Source organism: Ornithorhynchus anatinus, chromosome 7 (assembly GCF_004115215.2).
Source record: "Ornithorhynchus anatinus isolate Pmale09 chromosome 7, mOrnAna1.pri.v4, whole genome shotgun sequence".
NCBI classification, from domain to species: domain Eukaryota; kingdom Metazoa; phylum Chordata; class Mammalia; order Monotremata; family Ornithorhynchidae; genus Ornithorhynchus; species Ornithorhynchus anatinus.
The window spans coordinates 4,498,741-4,522,892 of NC_041734.1; the positions used below are offsets into that span (position 1 = coordinate 4,498,741).

At 44.7% G+C, this 24,152-nt stretch overlaps 1 protein-coding gene and 4 non-coding genes across 6 annotated transcripts in view; 2 read left to right on the forward strand and 3 right to left on the reverse strand.

Annotated features, from left to right (window-relative positions):
* TRIM55 (tripartite motif containing 55) overlaps positions 1-9,817 on the reverse strand; it is a 32,996-nt gene extending 23,179 nt beyond the window's left edge. The window contains exons 1-4 of one of the 2 annotated variants that reach the window (XM_007667005.3): positions 9,391-9,817; positions 8,499-8,671; positions 2,290-2,455; positions 457-552 (exon numbers count right to left, since the gene is read on the reverse strand). In XM_007667005.3, coding sequence (XP_007665195.2) covers positions 457-552; positions 2,290-2,455; positions 8,499-8,671; positions 9,391-9,558 — 603 coding nt within the window. In that variant the 5' untranslated portion in view covers positions 9,559-9,817. The remainder of the gene's footprint in view (positions 1-456; positions 553-2,289; positions 2,456-8,498; positions 8,672-9,390) is intronic. The other variant, XM_007667011.3, reaches the window with a different exon arrangement.
* An 8,249-nt stretch (positions 9,818-18,066) lies between these two features.
* Positions 18,067-18,156, reverse strand: TRNAY-GUA. Its single transcript is given in 2 exon segments — positions 18,067-18,102; positions 18,120-18,156. It is a non-coding gene; the product is annotated as a tRNA-Tyr (tRNA).
* A 1,106-nt stretch (positions 18,157-19,262) lies between these two features.
* Positions 19,263-19,356, reverse strand: TRNAY-GUA. The gene is made up of 2 exons: positions 19,320-19,356; positions 19,263-19,298 (listed from the first exon to the last, which is right to left on the reverse strand). It is a non-coding gene; the product is annotated as a tRNA-Tyr (tRNA).
* A 273-nt stretch (positions 19,357-19,629) lies between these two features.
* TRNAR-ACG lies at positions 19,630-19,702 on the forward strand. The gene has a single exon. It is a non-coding gene; the product is annotated as a tRNA-Arg (tRNA).
* A 3,747-nt stretch (positions 19,703-23,449) lies between these two features.
* Positions 23,450-23,551, forward strand: TRNAY-GUA. The gene is made up of 2 exons: positions 23,450-23,486; positions 23,516-23,551. It is a non-coding gene; the product is annotated as a tRNA-Tyr (tRNA).
* Positions 23,552-24,152: the final 601 nt, after the last annotated feature.

Here is a 24,152-nt window from a genome sequence, read left to right on the forward strand (position 1 = left end):
AGCCCATCTGGGCTCTAAAAATCTCCAAAGTCTGATGGACTTGAGTGTTCTAGATTTGTTAATCTCTCAAAACCTAGGTTCCAATGGGTTTAAAATACTGAATTTCGTCCCATATAATTTTATGTGGTTTTCTAAAGATGGGTAGAAAAATTGCATTCTACAACTATAGCAGACCCACCTTAAATAACCTTTAAATAAGGTTAAACCTTTAAAATAAAGTAGTTATGTCCCAGGGACAGCCCAGTTGAAAACAGAACTGTCTAGTATAAAGCCAGATGAATGGTCATCCTACCCTAGAGCCAGCTAATCCTCCAAGGGTGCGAGGTGTGGGGTGTCGGCTCAAACTGATGAGAACAAAGCATCAGAATCAAAATCCGCAGACTGGTCCTCAGCAGGGAGTTTGACCCAGAGGGTTTCAGACTTGATATTCAAGAAGGCTACTGCCACTCGACTCACCTCGACAGCCTTGCAAGTCTCTTCCAGCTGACTGATAATTCCCTGCACCCGGTCATTGCTTCCCACGAGGACTGCGATGCCATCGCTGAGTTCCGACTGGAGAGCAAAGAATGGACGATTATTCTTATATGTGTCTGTGAGAGGTGCACAGGCCCCAGAATGCCCTTCCTGCCTCAAAAGAGGCACAGGACTCTTTCTCTTCAACCAGTGGCACCCATGGAAGAGCTGACTGCTCAAAGTAGGAGACTTCTGGGCCAATGCCTTGGAGGTGAGTTAACTGGCCTCCTCTTCTTGCCCCTACAAATCCAGATCCCCACCATCGTGGCTTTGACACCCAAACCCAGGACAATTTATGCCGAAAAAGTGGTAAAGGAGGTGAAGAATCTTGTTCCCATTTTACTGCCTGGGGAGTCCTACTAGGGAAATCACACTTTTGAGGACAGATATGCCTACCACGTGTCTTCGACAGCAATCATTCACGATGATAGTTTGAACCCACAACGAGTGATTTTAGAGGCCCACATGTGTTTTGACCTGAAAACTTGGAATCATTTTGATAGGAAGCAAACATTTCCCGTGAACCAGATCAGGGCTTTTCAGCAATTTTTTTTTCTTTTGAGAACAGAACTCTGTGGTACTTTGACCTGTGCCCAGAACCAACAGAGAGGCGGAAGGGCCGGCATTTAAGAGACTAAAATGGAGAACTCAAACAACACTTACAAGGACATAGCAGACTTTATACTTAAGAGGTCAAGCAGTTACAGAACACAAACATTATGGGCATTTACCTAAGGGGCAAAGGACTGGGTTGTGAAGTCCCCAGGTTAATTCTACTTGGGATTTATTTCTCAGTACTCAACTAGGGATAAGGCAAAAATCCTGAAAACATATAGTCAGACTGGAGCTATGTGAGCAGATGGACTCACGTAGATCTCAAAGCACAAGATGCCCGTGAAAGCGGATGTGAAATAGGTACCCCTTTGTGTTCTGGAAGCCACTCCAAATAGAAAGTCAGTGGAATTCAGGGGCCTTGTGTATTCAAGGGCTGAAATTGAAAATAGTAAGGCCCTCACCTCTCTGGAATTTCTCAGAGTGTCCTTGGGGACACATCTCTCTGAATCTTCAAAATTCCCCTTTTATTTGCCAGGTAATAATCCCTGACCCCGTTCAGCACTGACTTGGCTTCAGTGTTAACTGGAAGGGCAGAGCCGGCTGAGAGCTGGGGAATGGGCAGGGACAGGTGCATGAAGCTGTTTCGGGGTGTTTTTTTTCCACTTTAACCAAGTGCCATAAATGGCACCTTGGGGAAAGGCCTTAAAACAAATGGCTTTGGGAGGTGGAGGAGGAAATCAGCCTGTATTTTAGGACATTCCCGTAAGAGTTTGCTTTTGTTCTTGGAAAAAGGAAAGAATTGGATTGCAGAATGATTATCTCAAGAGCTGCTCCTCCCACCCCTCAGGCTGACTGATGTGGCTAGGGAGAGATGTTGGCTGGCATTGAGAAGAAACACAATCAGCCCCAGTTTCCCCAGTGAAGTATGAGGAGAAACCAAGGCAGAGATACCAACTCCATGGGGGACGATGGAGTGTTTTGCTAGGGTTTTCAGCTGGGAAAGTAAAGTCATTTTCATCCTCTCACAGTTGTTGGGCCTGGACTCCTATACATGGCCAAAAGGACCCCAAATACTCCTTTTTTCTCACCCCATTAGCTCTTCTAAGATTGCCTGCCACTCCCAAACCCCTCCCTGCTCACTACCCCAAAAGTCCCACCTCCTTTTCAGCCCAACACTCCCAATGAAAAATTTTCACCTGAGAACCTAGGACACTTATTCACCTTCTGATTCTGGTATACGTGGGTGAGAGGAGCGACCTGGCAGTCTTTATGAGCCCCAAAGACTTTGCACATGGAACACGTAGGCACCTCACAGTTCAGGCAGTAAATGTTGATTCTTTCCTCTTCATGCTCTTCACACATCGGCTGGTCTGATTTTCTCTCTGGTCTTTGAAGGAGGAGGGTAGGAGATAGTTGAAAGAAATCATTTCGACGAGAGGACTCAGTTCCTCTCATCAAAACCTCAGGGAGCATTTCACATAGGACATAGGACACAGGACCTCAGGAAGGTCAGAAAAAATGAAATCTATCGAAAATCCCCTATTCTAAGAAGGACCATGGCCTACTGGATAGAGCACGGGCTTGGGAGTCAGAAGGACCTGGGTTCTAATCTCGTCTCCACCGCTTGTCCGCTGTGTGACCTTGGGCAAGTCATTTCACTTCTTGGTGCCTCAGTTACCTCATCTGTAAAATGGGAATTAAGAATGTTAGCCCCATGTGGGACAGGGACTATGTCCAACCTGATTAGCTTGTTTCTACCCCAGCTCTTAGTACAGTGTCTGTCACATAGTAAGCACTTAACAAATATAATTATTATCATTATTATTATTATTCCAACCAGACCTAGTGGAAAGAACTGGGCCTAGGAGTCAGAGGACCTGGAATTTATCCTGCTTCTGCCAGTTGTCTGCAGTGTGACCTTGGGCAAGTCACTTATTTCTCTGAAGCTTGATTTCCTCAACTGTTAAATGAAGATTAAATGCCTGTTCTCATTCCTACTTGGACCGTGAGCCCCACGTGGGACAGGGACTATGTTCAACATTATTTACTTATATCTACCCCAGCTCTTAAAACAGTGCCTGAGATGTAGTAAGTGCTTAACAAGTGCCATCATTATTATTCTCAAGGAGAGGAACTGTGTTTTCTATTTCTGTTTTACTCTCCCAAGTATTTAGTACAGAGCTTAGCACATAATAGAATGTAAACACTGCATTAGAATGTAAACTCTTTGTGGGCAAGGAATGAGTCTTGTACTTCAGTTATTACTTCTCGAGAACTTAGCAGAGTGCATTTTATTTAATAAGTGTTCAATAAATGCCATTACTCCTCCTTGTCCTCCTCTACCTTCTCCTCCAACTTCTCCTCCTACTACTACTAATTTTACCACATTAGGCTCTCAATACACATTATTGTAAATGACTGAAGAGTTAATACAGGATTTGCCAGCTCATTTGAGAATCCTGGCTTGGGCACTGTGATCAGGAAGCAAAGACTGTGATTAGTCCCTCTTTCAAGACTTTTGTTTCTTTTGCAGGGTCTGATAGAAGACCTGTTTTAGTTTAGCTACATTCAACTTAGAGTGCTGGGTTTTATTTAAAGTTGGGATGAAATGTTCACCAGAGGGAGGATTTACAACTGCTCGTATACACCAGATATGCTTCTTCTGAGGCACTAGAAAATGAATAAATTCTTCTGATATAGTCCACTACACCCTGATTTATTTTTCTCTTAAGAATAATAATTGTGTATTTGTTAACGATTTACTATGTGCCAAACACTGTAATATGAGCTGGGGTAGATAGAATCAGATCAGACACAGTTCCTGTCCTGCATGGGGCTCACAGTCTAAAGGGGAGAAAGATCAACTATTTTCTTGAGTAAACTGAAGCACAGAGGAGTGAAGCAACTTGCCCAAGGTCACACAGCAGGCAAGTGGCAAAACTCAGGTCCTCTGATTCCCAAGCCCAGGCCCTTTCCATTGGGTCCCACTACCTTCAGATGATTTTAAATCTTCCTTAACTGGAATTTGATTCATTTCTGAAGCTAAAATATGTACCCAAAAGACTGTAAACATCTGTGACTTGATTCTTCTCTGATTTTGAGAAATTAGTTAATCAATACTATTTATTGAGTGCTTACTGTGTGCAGAACACTGTACTAAGTGCTTGGGAGAGTACAGAACAACAGAGTTGATAGACATGTTCCCTGCCCACAAGGAGCTTATGGTCCAGAGAAATGTGAATGGAAGGGGAGAGTTTAATGTCAATTGGGTACCTGGGTAATGAGATGAAAGCAGATCATCTGAGTGAGGAACAGGAATCCTAAAGAGGGACTCAGTTATTTTGATTTATTCTAATTATCCCATTTCTTAAAATGGTACTTGTTAAGTGCTTACTATATGCCAGGCACCATACTAAGCACTGGGGTAAGTACAAGTTAATTATATCAGACACAGTCCCTGTCCCACACGGGCCTCACAGCATCAATCCTCATTTTACAAATGAGGTATCTGAGGCCCAGAGAAGTTAAGTCACATAGACAAGTGGAGGATCTGGGATTAGAACCCAGCTCCTCTGACCCCCAAGTCTGTGCTCTATCCACTAGGCCTTGCAGCTTCACATACTTCTCATAAACCTATCTGTAGGTTTACATCTCTCTTTCATGATAATGTATGATCCTCATGGTCAAGGAATGTGGCTTGTGCTTCTGTTGTATTTTCTTAAGCATCTAGACTGTAGCATTTAGACCTCTAGAGTGTAAACTCATTATGGGCAGGGAACGTGGCTGCTAATTCTCTCGAGTGCTTAGTTTACTCTGCCAATGGTAAACCCTCAATAAATACCACTGATAGATTTAGTACAGTGCATTGCACATCATGGGCCTTCAATAAATATCACTGCTACTACTATGAGAAAGCCCAGGGTGAAAACACTTTTAGGGCAGTGCTTAATGTGAACAAAAGTAGTACCAGGCTCTCTTCTTACATCTTCAGTTCGTATAGATTTTGAATACACAACAGCAATACCAATAAAAGAATACTGCCACATATGGAGTCACAGCAAGTTTATCCAAATGACTAGCCTGTGAATATAGTTTTCTAAGAGTGTTAGAGAGCTTTACAGAGTGAAAATAAAAGATTTTATTTTTACTTTCATAACTCAGTTGGTAAGATCAGAGGTGCCGGGCCTACAGGCTGCCCGATCCAGAGGTGCCGGAGCTGAGCCCTAACACAGATTCAACATTCTTTTATGGGAAGGGAAGGCAGAGAACAACAGATCAGAACTGATGGGGCATCCTGATCACGATATTTTCGAAACATAAAGCCTCCCGGATGTGATCTCGATATGGGATCGGGTAGAAATGGCAAGGAGAGTTAAAGTCAACTCAGAATATTCTTTCATCCCCCTGCCTCTTCCTTAAGTACCCACTAACTCCCCATTAGTAAGATTCTTGTGGGCAAGGAATCCATCACTTCTTCGTTTAGTTGCCTAGTACAGTGCACTGCATCAAGTGGGTGTTCAGTAAATACTAATAATTCTACTGCTAAGACAAAGGTAATAAACTGGAATCATTGAAATCAATTAGGCAATGCTATCAGGAGCTTCCATGTCTCATCTTTAATAAACATTTACTGAGGTTTCCTTAGGCACATTGAACTGTATTAAGCATTTATCAATAAACAGGTACGCCTAAAGGATGCATATGGATTTTGTAAGCAACAGCCAGGAAGAACATTTATTACATATGAAGTTGTTTTGGGGTGTTTCTTTTCCATCAAACCTACTGCATTTCCTTTATATTTCACCAAGGGAAATATCTTTGCTTCCCTCATTATTTTATCCTTCGTTCTCCTTGACAATCCCCCCCCCAAAAAAAATCCTTAGAGGAAAATGGGGCCTAGAGGTGTCACAAAGACAAATTTAAGGCATAAGAACAAAAGCAGCAAAAGAAATTAGGAACCACAAATTCACAATGCAACCATTCGGCTGTTTGACTTCATTGATTCCTTTCTACAGTTTGGCTTCCCGCAAAGTGCCATCCTTGACACATGCCCCAGTAGGATGGTCAGGCCAGAAGATGGTGAAGAAAATGGCTGTATTAATACCACAGATGTTTTGGCATTTCTTTCCTGCCCCAGGCCCCCACACACCCATATGAATCATTATCATTCTTTATATATATTATTTCATCATGTGTCAAGCTCCCTCAGATTGTCAGGTTGGGTAATACTCAATTACTCTGATAGATGTGTAAGAATTTTTATGGTATCATAAATACCAAAAATTCTGTAAATATTGACTCATATACCCTGTAATGTAAGTACATATTCATCTACATGTCCATTTGCCCTTTCACTTCTTCTCTCCATAAATTATTTTGGGTCTTCCTCCCCTCTAGACTGTAAACTCCTTGAGGACAAATATTGGTTCTTCTAACTTTATTGTCCTCTTCCCAAACACTTAGTACATTGCTCTGCACATATTAGGCACTCAATAAGTACTGCTGATTGATAGATGTACCACTGGGATAACTGTCATATTAGCACGATGCTGCCTTTGAGAGGACTAGTGCAAATGTCTAGTGATGGTTTTTAGCTTGAGAGGGGCCTGCAAATTCACATTTTCAGAAGAGTGAAATGTAACTGTTAAGGGACAATCTCTTCCTCACCAAACCCACTCAAGACACTGGACAGTGGATAATAAGACTGTATACTAGACTGTAAGCTCGTTGTGGGTTGGGAATATGTCTGAATGTGTCCATTATATTGTATACTGTACTCTCCCAAATGCCTAACACAGTGCTCTGCATACAGGAAGCACTCAGTAAATACAATTGACTGACTGACAACAGGAGAACCACCCCATCCTTCCAAGCTATTGCACCATGGTGGCATCTGTTTCCCCTCTAAGAATGCATAGGTCCTGTCTCATTTCTTCTCTGAGTCTCTGGCAGAAAATGAATTCATAATGATCATAGATTCTCAAAGTCAGGAGCCACATCTTCCACGTTTATTGAACTCTTCCAAGATCTTAGAACACTTCTCTGTACCCTCTAGGTGCTCAATATACCCTACTGAATGAAAGGATGAAGAGTGACACCACATTGGATGTATATATGTGTGCTTTTCCTCCTAAGGGCTCAAAGCTCGTAGAACTTACTGATATTCATTATTTGTAAAAATGATAATACAGTTATCGTTTGGTGGTCTTAGTGCAGCGACAATAGATATGGGGGATGGCGAGCTAGTGATTGCAGAAAGAGTATTTTAAAAAGGAATTTTGTGGAGAAAAATTCCTCTTTTGATCAAAATCTGCATGGAAGGGGATCACAATTATTAAAAATAGGGAGCATACAGCACACCCAAAGGCTAATGGTTTTGGAGCCAGGTGTCATTAGTACAGTCCCAGAGTCCTCCCTAGGAACCCTGATGACAGCATTATCACCTGATTAACAGAGGACATCCTGGGCTTTTTCAAGCACTAGCCTTGACCACTCTCCCCATCCCTCCCCTTCCCTCCCCTTCCCCCTGTCCTTGCCGAGAGAGCCTCACTTCAGTCAGTTCCCAGAGGTCAGCCAGGCTGGCAGTGGAGTGAGGAAAACGCCGACCCTCAATGCTCCCGGGCCACTGCCGTCAATCAGACAAGCTCCTTCGCCAATCAGGAAGCAATCACACATACTCACCCACCCAAAATGCTACACAAAGCAGTTTCCAACCAATCCCAAAATACTACGTCTAAAAGAAATAGCCGCCAACCCTCTTTTCATTTGATTGAATGTGAGGCTGGGAACATTTGAACTGTGAAGAAGTTTGGGCAATACATTAATCAATTCAGGTGTTTATTGAGCACTTATTGCGTGAAGAGTACTATATTAAGTGTTTGAGAGAGTACAAGAGAGTAAATAGAAACAAGATATTCTTTGGAAATGAGGGTCGGTTTTGTCCTAGGCCCAGTTATAATTTAAAAGACTGTTCTCCCGCCCACAATAATCCCCCGAACCTTCAGGGTTTTCAGTTCCCCACTTTTGGCTCTAAATTCAACTTGTTTTAACGACTTAACCTTCTCAGGACTTTGTCTTCCTGCAATTATTTTGCAGCAGGCCTTCCCTGACATCTCTGTACCAAGGCTTTTTCTTCTTATGAACTAAAATCCAGGGCCTGTGACCTTTGAGAAATGTACAAGTGCCATAGGCTTCACAAGCAGGAGGCCCATAGAAATGAATTTCTTCCCATTTCAACAGGACTGTCAATTCAGTCCTTAAGGATCCAGCCTTAAAGGCACGAACCTCCTTCTCCTTCTCCTCCCCTTCCACTGGTCCTGGAAAGAATTGATAAGGAAAGCCAACCAAACAGAAAAGAATTAATTTGTGGCCTGGCTCCAAATTTACAGTCCAGCTGCCATTTGGGGGGAAAAGGTCAACTGGGATGTTACCTCGTGGACTCCTGCTTGTAGATGTCGATGATGTTTTCCACCAGCAGGTTCCTCTGGAGACCATAGACCCCATGTCGGTCCAGAACCACTTCGTGCCTGCAGGAAGGGCACCTGAATCGGCCTCCAGACGCTACAGTGGTGCCTCCTCTGGTTGGCAAATACGGGTTGGAGGCCTGTTCTTGCCAAGCAAGAAAACAACTATTGAATAACACTGTGGGCAGTTGCGGGGCGAGGGCAGTGGGATTCTCAGGTTTCTCAGGCATCTGACCTGATTAGGGTGACCACCAACTGCCCTAAAGACTACCAGACACCCTCCCCCTCCCCCACCCCTGCCACAAACTCCACATATCTGAACAGAGCTGCTGAAAACTGGATAAATGGCACCTTAAACCAGCAACTATACCTCTAGCCTCTGCCATATAATAATTATCTGGGCCTTATCTGCATGCAAATCCCCTGTTTCGGGACTGGAACATTCCCTGACATAAAGGGTTCAAAGAGGTAAGGGGTGGAAAGAACAAAATAAGTCACATTCTCCTATGACTTGGGCCTCAACGTAAAGAACCAGAAAGAGTGCTTCACCCCCATTCCCCCCAGAGGCAGGACTAGATAAACTATCCATTTTGAAATAAGTGTTTATTACTCTCCTTTTGACTTCTGTGGGCTACTGATAATGAAAATAAAACTCCATCATTGGGAGAGGGGGTGGAGACTGGAAAATCAAACCCAAGGCCGGTGCAAAAGGACATGATCAGTCTGCCCTCCGAGGAAGTTCAACCCTTCTGAAGTTTCTCGTAGGAATCCAGCTGAACATAACACTTCTCCCACCCCTCTCCCCCACCCCACCCCCCATTCCCTGACGTACCAACCCTGTATAAGCAAACGGTCCTACCTGGAAAATGTCGCTGGCACATTTTCTGCACAGATTATGCTGGCACGGGAGGATCACCACAGGTTTGGTGAACATCTCCAGACAGATCGGGCAAATCAGCTGCTTCTCCAGGTTGTCCATGGTCTGCTGCTCTTTCGAGAAAGACTTGTAATTCAGAGAGGTGCTCATCTCCTCGCCGCTCCAAGGGGCTCAACACAAGGAGAACGGGCAGCAAGTGGATTTCCAAACAAATTTCCCTCAAAAGAACCTCAGGGCTTGTGTGATCAAGTGTCCTTTACAGTTCCTTTTGCCGGAGGACATTGTTGCGAACAGTGGTTCAGGACCGGGGGCCGGGGCTGTTTTTAGCAGCTCTGCGTCACATGTTGCCATGCTGACTTATCCATATATGCCACTGACATGTGGATGGGTCCGGACAGATGACAGATCTCGAGGATCAACATTCCGGTCCCAGGGAAGAGAGGGGAGTGGGCTGGTGAAGGGTGACAGAGTGGTGAGAGGTGGGAGGTGGAGGGGAGCGGTATGGGGAGAGGGAGAGCAGAAGGAGAAGTCAACAGTTGTTTCTGACAAATGCGAATTCCGCCCATATACCCAAAGGACCCCTCCCCTTCCCACACCCCCCCAGTAAATACCAGTGGGCTGACTGGCTGCACACTCACCCTTCCTGAGGAAGATTAAATGCTAAATTGCATAATGGTGCAATCAGTTTCACTCCAGTTTCCAATTCTTGGGAAGGCCAGCATTATGTCAGGAGCAGCCCTACTTACTGATGAAGATTAATCATTCCTGTGGACATAACGATTTTCTAGTCATAAGCTTAACAAGTTAAGAAGAGTCTCTTCAGTCCAGTTTCTAACTTCTGGAGTTTTTGCATGCTTAGATCTTCAAATCGTCAATAGATTTTAGAAAATAAGTTATCAAATAAACTTTAAAGGGGGAGGAACTTATTATTTCCCTCTTTTCGGTAGGTCCGCAATGGTAATTCGGTTTTACTGGTGGAGGGTAGGTGATAACTGAATACAGTTTCCAAATTGGTAATGTACCCCAAATATAGCTCAGCCATAGACTGCTCTGCTGTACTGTTGGGTTTTAAGACAGATGGCTCCTTTTGAACTTGGCATCTCTTCCAGGGTTATTTTTAAAATGACACTTTTCCAGATCATTTCTGGCCACTGATGATTATCTTTAATCCAGGGCTATCGATCTGGTGTTTGCTAAAATATCAGGGCACAACTGAACAGTCAAGAAATGTTTCACTCAATAATTTCAGCCCTGATTCCTCAGATGAAAGCAGAGAGGCAGCATGGTCTAGTGAGAAGCAGCATGGCCTAGTGGAAAGAGCATGGCCCTGGAAGTCAGGGAACCAAGGTTCTAATCCTGGTTCTGCCAAGTGCTTGTATGTGACCTTGGGCAAGTCGCTTAACTTCTCTCTGCCTCAATTTCCCTAGCTGTAAAATGAGGATTAAATACCAGTTCTCCCTCCTACTTAGATTGTGAGCCCCACGTGGGGCAGGGATGGTGTTCAGTCTGATTAACTTGTATCTACCACAGTGCTGACACATAGTAAGCATTTAACAGATACTGTAATAATAATGAGACGGTTGCATGCCAGTTCACCAGGGTAAATACGGTACCATGTCCCTACTTCTAAAAATAAAAGGGACCCAGGAATTTCAGTGTAGGTACATTTTACAGATCAAGCTCTCTTTAGTCCACTTAACAACAGATAATAGCAGTAGCCTTCTTAATAAGCCTTAAGCCTTCTTAGCTTTCTTGACTGTCTTAATGCCATGTACATTTAACAACATTAGCTATTAATGGACTGTTAACTCCGGAGAGGTTGCATGCGTTATTGAACATCTTTGGGAATTTTTTTAAACATCTAATTAGCATCAACAGGTCAGTCATGGCAACCGAGCAAAGAACACTGATGCAATTGCCCAGCTAATCCAGGGAAAACCTGACTATATTGTTACCCCTTTGGGAGTACATTTATAGGGTAACTACCAATTTTCTGTCCAATTTAAGATCCTTTGTATCCACAGGCTCAAACCCAACTGACACAGAAGGGGCCAGATTAAGGAAGGGAGTCCTAAATGTATCAATTCAATTACTTGACAGTGGCTGTGGGAAAAAAAATCTGTTCAGGGAGTGAAACAAACACTTTAAATGTAGGGGTCCCAATCACTTAGTAAGGTGTTCTGCACATAGTAAACATTCAATTAATACCATTGATTGATTGATATCATGTGTGGATCTCATTCCTCTCAAAATCTGTTTCCCCTCCATTACAGCATAGCTAATTGGGGATGATAGTCGTTGAAAGTGTTCATGACCAAAGTCTTCCTTAAGATTCACAGCGCGAGATTATGAACTCCTCAGGGGCAGAAATCACGTCTTCTAACTCTACTGAAATCTCCTAGTACTTATTACAGTACAATTCACATAGTAGGCATTCAAGTAAATATTTTTGATGGTTTAATCCAGGAATTGTGGATTCCTTACATCCAAATTATCTGTAAAAAGACCATCTATGCTTCTCTAAACTGTAAACTCACGAGAAATGAACGAGGCTACCAAATCTGTTGCATTGTACTCTACCAAGCGCTTAGTACAGTGCTCTGCACACAGTAAATGCTCAATAAATACCATTGATTGATTGATTTCCTATGTTGCTGAGCATTCCAATTGTCCAGTAATAGACGAGCCCAGTAGTTTTTCTTTGGTGAAGACCTAACGTCAAGCAGAAAGAGGAAAAAAAGGAATTTAAATTAAATATAATGTACTCTTCACATTTACTTGGCAGTAGCAGCGTAGTAGTTTGCAAACTTCTGGTTGAAGGCTTTTCTTCATCTGATAATTACTCCTTCAACAAATCTGTTGTTTATAAACTTTGGTTCATAATAAAGAGTTCTGAAGAGAGGCTGGAAATATAGTATATTTCACACCATACTAGCCCCCTCTGACATGATATCACCTGCCAGAAATGAGCAAACAGAAGGCTGAGACGACTTCTCTGAGCTGAAATCAGCCTTAAACACACATTCTCCATCCGAATTGGGAAAAGCTACCAAAATCCGGGCACAATTCGCTGTGAAGTTTCCATCGTATGAGTCTCTATAGATAGAACTCTTGAGCTTGCAACACTCCTCATTCCAGTATTCATTTAATGCAAAGCAGGCAATATACTGAGGACCCTATTTAACATTAAATGATTTTCTCAGATTTCCGTTTCCGTCATTCCTGGGCCCCAAGCCAATTATGGTGATGAGGAAACAAAAGTACCTCTACGCTCCAGTTTCTTAATCCTTACGGAACTTCCAGATGGAGCTAGGACTTGCCATTTTGGTGTCCATAACACACTCCTTTGCTCCATTCCCCGTCCCTTAAATTTTTCTCGCCACTGCTGCTCAATTGAGCGATGACCAGGAGTCATTATAGAAGAGGCAACTCTCGGTCATCTTCACCCTCCCCTGCACATGGCCTCTTCCAATTGCACACCAGTGTGTAGAGGCAGTCATTGCAAAGATCAATCCGTGGAATTTATTATTAAGCTCCAGTTGTGCAGAGCCCTATAATAAATGTCTGGGGGAGTACAACTGAAGGAAAGCATGTGATCCCTGCCCTCAAAGAGCTAGAAATCTAATGGGGGGAAACTAAAGCAGCATGGCTTGGTGAAAAGAGCATGGGCTTGGGAGTCAGAAGTTGTGGGTTTTAATCCTGCCTCTGCCACTTGTCTGCTGTGTGACCTTGGGCAAGTCGCTTAACTTCTCTCTCTTTGCCTCAGTAACCTCATCTATAAAATGGAGATGAAGTCTGTGAGCCCCACGTGGGACAACCTGATTACCTTGTACCTCCCCAGCGCTTAGAATAGTGCTTGGCACATAATAAGCGCTTAACAAATACTATTATTGCTATTATTATAAACTGGCAGGTAAAAATCACTTGCACTTAGTGGGAACAAGAGGAAGCAAAAGGCTTTCATGAATAGTGTGAAATAACTTAGGATGAAATATCAGAATAAAAAATCGATCAATCAATACTATTTATTGAGCACTTACTGTGAACGAAGCACTGTACTGAGCACTTGGGAAAGTCCAATACAGCCAAGTGAGTAGGCATCATCCCTGCCCACAAGGCACTTAGAGTCTACAGAAGGAAACCCACATGAAAATAAACTATGGGTAGGGGGAATAATCAATCATATTTATTGAGAGTTTACTGGGTGCAGAAAACTGCGCTAGGGGCTTGGGAGAGCACAATACCAAAATAGTAGCATATAAGGATATTTACACAAGTGCTTTGGGACTGGGGTGAGTATCACAGTGCATAAGGGGAACACTGCCAACGGCCTAGTTGACACCAGAGCTTAGAACAGTGCTTGGCACATAGTAAGCGCTTAACAAATCCCATCATCATCATCACAAGGTGAAGGGTGGATAAAGGAAATTAAGGGTTTAGTCAGGGAAGGCATCTACTGTGTGAAAGAACTCAACCAATCAGCTGGGAGAGTACAACAGATTGAAAAAAGTGATCCCCATCCTTAAAGAGTTTACAATCCATCATCAGAGACACTTAAATAATTTCCAGATAGGAGGAAGAAGTGTATAAGGATATGAGTATTAATTTAAAAAATGCTGAGGATTAATTTTAAAAATGCTAAAGCTTAAGCTGTTGGAGTGAGATGAAACAGTCAGAGTGGTCAGGGAAGGCTTCCTGGAGGAGATGAAATCTTAGGTGGATTTTGAGGACAAAGAGGACTGTGGCCTGGTAGATTTGGAGGTGGGGGACTGAGTTCCAGGCATGAGGAGCAGCACGAGCAAGGGTTTGTAGCCAGGAGAGACCTAAGTAAGATACAGTTAGAAAATGAGTTTGGGAGGTGTAAAGAAAGTGAGCTGGGGAGTAACAGGTGAAGATAGTTTATAGTGTAAGATGGAGAAAGCTGTTGGAAAGTCTTAGAGTCAAAGAGAAATAGGGAGCCAACGGAGAGAAATCTTTGAGGTGTTGTGAGACGTGCTGAGGATTGTTTCAGGGAGATGATCCAGGCAGAAGGGGAAGATACTGGAAGATGAGAGATGACCGATTGATTGATTGAGAGTAGTGAGAAAGCTGATGAAGTAGTCCAACTGTGTTATGATGGGAACTTGAACTAGGGTGTTGGCTGTTTGGGTGGAGTGGAAGGGGCAGATCTGGGGAATGAGGAGTTGACTGAATGTGAGAACTGAAATGGAATAAGGGGTGGAGAATCAACCAGTTAAGTCGGTGGTTTTATTGAATGCCTGCTGATGAGAAGCACTCACTTCCCTGCCTTCGAGGCACTCACAGTGTAATACGAAAATGATTTACAAATAACGGAAGGAGGAAGAAGAACAAGGATAATACAGAAAGTAGTTCATATCAGCCATATCAGGACGAAATAACCGATTAAATTCCAGATTGTACAAATAAACTCTCTATAGATACACAAATGGTGAGAACAGGAATGCGACACAGAAGTGCTGAAGATGGAGGCTGGGTTGACACAACCAGGATGTTGTGAATTATTCAGAGACGGCCCCCTGAAGGAAGTGGGATTTTAGGAGGGCTTTGAAAATTGAGAGAGCCATTGTCTGGGGCGAGGAGTAAAGGGATCTGTTGCTCAAGAATGTCTGCAGCATCTGCTAACTCTTGAGCCTTTCTCCTCCCAGAAGCCCCTGGGGGTGTCTGGCCAGGGCAAGGGCTACACTTGCCTCACCCTCAACATTACTTGCCCTTTTCCTAAACAACAATAGCCTGCAAGGCCTGCTTTTTTCCTCCCCAGATATATTTCACTCAGCCTATCCTCTTCCTTAACATGATCATCAAGGCCTTAGTAGTGTTTGAATGAAAGTCCCCTCACAATTGACAGGAGTTTCAATGAGGATGGGTCAGTCTTGGCAGCCAATAGAAAAATCATGGAAAGGACTCTGTTGCAAGCGGAGAGGATTGGGATGATGTCAACCTCTCGCCCTCAGTTGGTGTGAGGGAGTTGTGCTGAAAGGTATACAGTAAGGACTATCTTTAGCAACAACACCATATTGCCAGGAGCTGTTTTTCTTTACAAAATGGCTTCTCATTTGCCTCAGGGAACATCATTGTCCTGCCTCCTCCCCTCTCTTTGGCTGGCAGCTACATTCCTAGCTGCACGTGGGCAGAAAGGCTGGCGGCATGTCCAGTCTGGGCAGCCTCCTCCCTCTCTCCCCCCAATCCCACTCCCCCCCAAATTGCCACCCTGGCCCAGGGCCAACCCTTCAGCAGGGGTCGCCTTGCCGGTCTGAACTGGACCGACCCTGACCGCATGGGTCCTTCCCTACCTGCCTTGTCAGAAAATGAGCGGAATCACCGACGGCCCTCACAGATACCAGACACTGACACACTCACACGATGCCGACTGCACGCCTGAGGCCGGATGCGAAGCGTAACGTCATCCCGTCATCCAGAACATTTTGCAGAATGTAATCCAAATCCCCCAGAACCTAGGACATTCTTCTGAGGAGATTTCTGGGCCTCCCCTCCTCCCACCACTCGCTCCAAGGCCTTTGCGTTCCCTCCCCAGGTCCATGCGAACACGGGTGCTGCTTCTGGGCCATGGAACTTGGTGGCAGGAGCTGAGGTGAGGGTGGTTGGAGGTTAAATATAAAAATACCACACATAAAGCCATCAGGTGCCATATTAGAATTGGACAGGTGACAGACTAGCTGTAAACTGGACTCTCTGTAGAGTTGTCTGGTTTCCAGCGGCCTGTGCCCTGCCCAGTGTTGCAACGCATTTCAAACTGAATGCAAAGACTTTGGTGCAAGTTGGTGGTTCTGGAGAATAATAATAACAACAACAATAACAATAATAGCATTAGTTAAGCACTTACTATGAGCCACGTGCTGAACTTAGAGGTAGGGTAAGTACAAGATAATCAGGGCGGGCACAGTCCGTCTCTTGTGAATCTCACAGTGTCTATAGGAGGGAGAAATGCTCTAGGGTTGGGCAAAATCTGTATATTTGTGGAACGTGGAGTCCACGCATCGTCACATTTCATACATGTCTGGCATAATGTGTGTGACGACACATGCATCTCCTTGTCCCCTGTATGGGAGGACCTTCAGTGACTACCCAAGTGGTGGGGCTCAAGTTAGCTGGGGTATGAGCAGGCACATTCTTGTTTTACACCACAGTAAGAGTTTTCCCAAGAAAACTATATGGATCCACTACCAGAATGATCGCAGATGGAAGGGGGGCGTTTTGGGAGAGATGTGTCCATGGCGTCGCTATGGGTCAGAGATGACTGGACAGGATAAGACAACAAGAGGAGTTTTCCCGGAACGTCTTCTGGGACCACTCTCCTGGGGGCATCAGAGAGGGGCGGTAGAACTTCTGAGAAATGAATTTTAAGTCTCACATAGCATGTGAGAGATAACTGGGGAAGTACACTAGGGAAGGGAGGTACTCCTGCCTCGGGCAAACATGATCCACTGGTTCCACTATATTTATTCATTCATTCATTCAATAGTATTTATTGAACTCTTACTATGTGCAGAGCACTGTACTAAGTGGTTGGAATGTACAATTCGGCAACAGAGACAATCCCTGCCCAATGACGGGCTCACAGTCTAAACGGGGAAGACAGATTACAAAGCGAAAGAGAACGAAACGAAAGACTACATCAAGATAAATAGAATCAAGGAGCTATAACCCTCATTAACAAAATAAATAGGGTAATAGATAATATATACAAATGAGCACAGTGCTGAGGGGAGGGAAGGGGGAAGAGCAGACGGTAGGAGGGGAAGGGGGAGCAGAAGGAAAGGGGGCTCAGTCCGGGAAGGCCTCCTGGAGGAGGTGAGCTCTCAGTAGGGCTTTGAAGAGGGGAAGAGAGTTAATTTGGCGGATGTGAGGAGGGAGGGCATTCCAGGACAGCGGTAGGACCTGTCTATTTACCTGTCTGGTCATGAATGTCGAAAAAGCACTGGGGATGGGGAAGGAGACAGGGAAAGGGGAAGAGGGAGATGGAAAGAGGGGTGCAGATTTGCCATATAAACTGACCCAGGCACGGACCTGCGCAACATGTTTCGGTTGCCCTGTATGTGACTCCAGCAGCTGGGTAACCACTGTTCCTTGACCCTGGATCTGCTTTACCCAACACCAAACAGCTTTCACTCCTCCATTTTCAGATGCAAGCAGGCCCCTTCTGCGTGCGTAGCCTGCTCTGCACACCTCTCCTCCCCAGCCCATAATAATGATGGTATTCGTTGAGCCCTTACTATGTGCCGAGCGCTGTTCTAAGCGCTGGGGGAGATATAAGGTAATCAGGTTGCCCCACGTGGGGCTCACTTTCTGCTCTTCCCGAGGCAAGCAAAAAAAAAAAAAAAGAAAGAAATATTGCTAAATCGAAGACAGCAAGGAAACCAGGCGCTCCAAGGGCAAAATTCAGGTGAGCTTTTAAAAATCGCACGGACTCACTCTGGGGAGGTCCTGGACTCCTTAAAGCTTTCTGGCAAAAATTGGAGAATGCGGGCATCGATCCCGCTACCTCTCACATGCTAAGCGAGCGCTCTACCATTTGAGCTAATTCCCCGGCTGGTTTATTTCTCTTTATTGCGTCCTCTGGAGGATGTGGCCACAAAACACATGGGAGAAAATTGATAGCGTGGTGCAAAATAACTCCTCTCCTTCGAGCCGGAATCGAACCAGCGACCTAAGGATTACCATAGCGCAATCATCTACAGTCCTCCGCTCTACCAGCTGAGCTATCGAAGGGAGCAATAATGCTTTTTAAAGCAGCATTTAGGAGTCTCTTCAAGAAATTTCATACCTGCTTTTCACTTTAAATTAGTTTGTTTGTGCCTTTTCCCGCCCCCAGCCCTGGGCAAATACAAATTCCACAGGCCCCGGGCATTACACTGTCTGTATTTTTCTTGTGTGTCCAATGACTATTTCAATCCGGAAAAGTCATTTTATTCAAGATGCAAATAGTCGCACTCTGGGTTCTAATCCTAGCTCTGCCACTTATCTGCTGTGTGACCTTGGGCGGGTCACTTGACTTCTCTGTGCCTCCGTTTCCTCGTTTGTGGGATGGGGATTGAGAGGGTGAGCCCCACGTGGGACAGAGACCGTGTCCAACCCGATTTGCTTGCATCCACCCCACTGCCTTAGTACGGTACCTGGCACACGGTAAGCGCTTAATAAGTACCACAATTATTATTTCTCATAGATCCATTTTCAGTGGATTAGCAACGCCCACCCCCTAAAAAAAAGAACACCCAGAAACCCTTTCTTTTACCTCAAAGTCCTGGTACCTGCCGAGTTCCACGTAGACCTAGCGCCTTGGCAGAGGTTGTGAAAATCTGCAGTTTCTTTCGAGAGGTAATTTGGATAGTAACTGCATTTGGGAAAAAAAGCAAATAAAAAGCAAAGCACTTTGGAAGGGCCCAGGAGCCCTGTTCCTTCGGCTCTGCCCCAGGGCCTAGGCGTGGGAGGAAAGGCGATAAGATAAATCATTAATAATGTTGATATTTGTCAAGCGTTTACTATGTGCAGAGCGCTGTTCTAAGTGCTGGGGGAGGTACAGCGTAATCAGGTTGTCCCACGTCTTAATCCCCATTTTACAGATGAGGGAACTGAGGCATAGGGAGGAAGACTTGCGTTGTTCGGATGTTGCAAAAGTGACTTTTGCATTGGACAAACTCCGCTGGCAGGAGAGGACAGAGTTCAGGGCGAGAGGAGCCGGGGGCGTGGGGGAAATGGTCGATCTGGGGGGGGAATGGCATTTTGGATTGCATGAAATGAGCCCCCATTTTTTTGGCGCCAAGCTTGCTCATTAAAAAGTGGCAGCTGGGACGTTTTCTAACTAAAAAAAGCACGCCTCCTTCGAGCCGGAATCGAACCAGCGACCTAAGGATCACTGCCACGAGGTAATCATGCTACAGTCCTCCGCTCTACCAGCTGAGCTATCGAAGGATCGTTAACTAGCTTCTTGCTTGTAGATTACTCAGTATTGGATTGGGTTAGTAAACGTTGTGCTCAGTCATTTTGTTGGGTGATTTGGGGCTGTACCCGCAGTGAGATTGTGGGTCTCCATTATCCCCATTCTCTGATGGGCTTGAACCCTTGTAGCCCGAAGACCATTTCCTCATGGCCCCTGACACCCCCATCGCCCCCTGTCCAGTCCTTCCCACCACTCCCAACCCTGGAGACCATGCTTGCCCCTCCCCCGACTTTTCTTTTGCAGCGGGGCCAGTGGCGCAATGGATAACGCGTCTGACTACGGATCAGAAGATTGTAGGTTCGACTCCTGCCTGGCTCGCAGATTTTTTTCATCCCAGCATTTTGATGGGGGGGGAGAGTCATTTCTTCCATCCATCCCTTTGCTCCCGATATTTCTCCATCAGAAAGTTCAGCTCACCTAGCAATGTCACTCCTGCCTTATTTCTCTTCCATATCAGTGTGGGCCCTCGCCAGGCCCTTTCTCTGAGCAAAGGATGCTTCTTTTGCCCATGTTTGTCTTTCAAACGGGCCCCACTTTTCTCCAGGTTTATGTTTTGCATTCATTCAGTCGTATTTATTAAGCGCTTACTGTACCCTCAAACCCAACAGCACTTATGTACATAGCCCGAATACAGTGTTCTGCCTGCAGTAAGCATTCAAGAAATGCCACTGATTGATTGCAGACTTTATTTACCTTCCGTTGAAGATGCTTTTGTAGCGAGAGGAAGGGAAATGGAATGTTCAGCCGTAGCATAGTATTGGGGAGAAGGTGTAAAACCAGCCGAGATTTTTTAAAAGGATGAGAAAAAATTGAGAAATATTGAAGATCCTGTTAAAGCAACTTCTTACCATTCGTGGGATACCGAAGGGGGTTGAAATTGGGGTGATCAGTCCATCTTTATACTGAACAATCCAAGTTTTCAGCTGTGATGCCCCCTTTATTGGTACTGATGGACTTGGAAATCAGAAAATTCTGATCCTAGCTCTGCCACTTGCCTGCTGAGGGACCTAGGGCAAGTCACTTAGCCGCTCCGTGCCTCTGTTTCCTCATCCAGAAAATGGGGATTCAAAACTTGCTCTCCTTGCTATTTAGATTGTGAGCCTCATGTGGTTTGGGAACTGTGTTGGATCTGATTATCGTAGACCTACCCCAGTGCTTTGAACAATGCTTGGCCCATAGTAGGTGTTTAACAAATACGACAATTATTACTGTTAGGCTGTAAACGCTATTTGGACAGAGAAGCTTATGTTTCTCGTACATCCTCCCAAGTGTTTAGTATTGTGCTTTGCCCGCAGTAAGCACTCAAATACCATTATTGCTGCAACTGCTTATGTTCCTTACAGTTACAGTTGCGGCAGCAGGACATAGACGACATTAGGAAACGCTCAAACCTTTAAATGTTCTGATCGGCCCTGTGTCTACTAGATATTTACCCACAGCCGATTTAAGAAAATACAAAACAGAGACCATGCTAAACTACACATAACCTCAAGCCAGGCAGGAGTTCAACCTACAATCTTCTGTAGTCAGATGTGTTTTCCATTATGTCACTGGCCCCAGAAGAAGGGCATTTATTGAAGATTTCCGATATATATATATTTTATATGTAAATACATTATGTCTACAAGCCTTATCTTAAATTCTTTTTTTAGATAAGGACGTGAAGAACAAAATTAATATAAACTGGTCAAATGAAAAACTTCCATTTTCCAAACTAACTCTGGGGAATATAATTAAAAGGATATGGAGACTGAACGGCTGCAGGCTTCCAAATAGCTGAACCCCAGCAGCCTTATTTTTTCTGACATAAATAATTCATCCTATTCGTTTTTCATATTATTTTTTGCCCTTTGCTCCTGAATTTTCTCAAACCTTTTCCCACTTCAGAATGAGCTGTTAATTGGTAGAAAAGTACGTCTCTATAGATATCACAGATGGAACCTCGGTTTAGTAATTGCAGGTCAAAAATGTAAGCTTCGAGGCCTTTTAAGCCTGAAATTGCAAATAGTGCACTCTAGAGAAGCTCCAGGCAACCAGTAGATATTCAATTAAAGTTGTTAATCATGATCAAGGGATAAGAACAGTGAATGGCAGGGAAGGCTTTGTGTTGTGCTCTGTTTCGTCACTCCTGATGGGTCTGTTTTCAATCCCTTTGCCCCAAATATTAAAGTTATCTTAGATCATGAGACCCACGAGGGACAGAGACTATGTCTAATTCCCACAGCTCCTTACAATGGTGTAAACACAGTAAGGGCTTCAATAAATACTATTCTGCCGCCGCTGCTGCTACTATTAAAATACCACAGGTACAGTGCAGCCCGAGTTTAAGGGGAAAATGGAAAATGTCTACCAATTCCGTTGTAATCTCCCAAACGCTTGGTTCAGTGCTCTGCACACAGCGCTAAATAAATATGATTAACTCGATTGATTGATAAACTGTCCATGCCGTGACTTCATTCATTCATTCATCCATTCATTCATTCATTCATTCAATCGTATTTATGGAGCGCTTACTGCGTGCAGAGCACTGTACTAAGCGCTTGGGAGAGTACAACACAATGAGTTTACAGTCTAGAAGGGGAGACAGACATTAATGCAAATAAATCAATTACAGATGTGGACATAAGTTCTTTGGGGCTGAAAGGGGGAGTTAACGAAGGGAGCAAGTCAGGACGATGCAGAAGGGAGAGGGAGGTGAACAGGAAGGCCATCTCTGGAGCAGACCCCAGTGAGAAGCAGCGTGGTTCAGAGGACATGGATTCTAATTCCGCTCTACCACTTGTCTGTTGTGTGACCTTCAGTGAGCCACTTAACTTCTCTGTCCCTCAGCTACCCCATTTGTAAAATGGGGAATAAGACTGTCAGCCTCATGTGGACAACCTGATTACCTAGTATCTACCCCAGGGCTTAGAACAGTGCACGTAGTAAGCGCTTAACAAATACCATTATTATTATATTATCCGGGACGGAGAGTGGGGACAAGGGGGAGGAAGAGGAGGAGGTTGGAGGAAGGCAGAGCATCTCACTGTGCATATCGGGAAGAGGGAATGGGACGGGTGAGGGGGAGTTAAAGAAGCAGCGAGTCACGTAACTTCGTTGTGCATCAGTTATCTCATCTGTAAAATGGGGACTAAGACTGTGAGCCTCACGTGGGACAACCTGATTACCCTGTATCTACTCCAGTGCTTAGAACAGTGCTCTGCACATAGTTAGTGCTTAACAAATGCCAATATTATTATTATTAATTTGGGCCTAGGACTCTGCATGAGGCCTGGAGGGAACAGGAGAAGTTTGGTAGGAGTGGAGATAGGAAAGCAATGTGGCTTAGTGGCAAGAGCTCAGGCTTGGGAGTCAGAGGTCGTTGGTTCTAATGCTGCTCTGCCACTTGTCTGCTGTGTGACCTTGGGCAAGTCACTTAACTTCCCTGGGTCTCAGTTACCTCATCTGTAAAAATGGGGATTAAAAAAAAAATGTGAGCCCCACATGGGACAATCTGTTTACCCTGTATCTGGCCCAGCACTTAGAACAGGGCCTGAGTTATCTCATCTGTAAAAATGGGGATTAAAAAAAAATTTGCACCCCACGTGGGACAATCTGATTGCCCTGTAATCTATACGTTTAGAACAGTGCTCTGCACATAGTAAGCGCTTAACAAATACCAACATTATTATTATTAAGTTGGGCCTAGGACTCTGCATGTGGCCTGGAGGGAACAGGAGAGGTTTAGTAGGAGTGGAGAGAGGGGTAGGATTGGCAGCGGCTCCAACCCTCTACTAAACTTTCCTAAACTTGCATTCGATCAGTCGCCTAAGGAGTCCCTCCTTAGGGGGGCGGAGGGGGTCTGGGCACAGATCACTGGGCCGGGGGCGACTGATGGGAAAACTGCCTCCATGTGCCCACCTTCACTGTATTGCCCAGGACCGAAGCGTACTCGTGCGCATGCGTAAGGGAAACACACACACACACACACACACACACACACACACTTACTTCCTGCGCATGCCCAAATTGAACACGCCCCTTTATTTTAGCCTAAAGTCTCTCGGGGGAGGAGCCTTACGGCTTCCCTCGATAGCTCAGCTGGTAGAGCGGAGGACTGTAGTGTGTTTCCCTGTCTTAGGGCACGGAGTTATCCTTAGGTCGCTGGTTCGATTCCGGCTCGAGGGAGTGTTGATCTTTTCATTCTTACTCACCGTAGGAGCTGTTTAACTCTTCAAGTACATTTAGCAACCTTCGATAAGGCATTTTTGGAAATTGAGAAAGACGCTCCAGAGAAAGTCTCTAAAAAACACAAGTTCCCCCAAAATGATTGCGCAGGGTGGCGGGGGGGGGGAGGGGATGCTATTTAACTATTCAAGTACATTTAACAACCTTTCCCTAAGGCATTTTTGGAAATTAAGAAAGACCCTCCAGAGATAGTCTCTAAGAAGCACAAGTTCCCCCAAAATGATTGCGCAGGGTGGCGGGGGGGAAGAAGAGGGGGAGGGGGTCAGAGAAACTGTAAATGGGCAATAAAACCTGATAAGAGCTTGTTGGATATGGGGAATAATTCCTGGGGGAAATGCTTCATTTCATACTTTTCTCCCACCTCTTTATTCTTCCCAACCTTATTCCACCCCATGCTCCAATTTGTGCTACTCCCTCCTCTCCCTCCATCGACCCTCTCTCCCACCCACCCAACTATCACTGTTGGAGAGCTGATCTGCAGGCTGAGGACTGGCAGTTCGTTTTTCACAAAGTTTCCTTTTCCTCCCGTGCCCTGAACCTT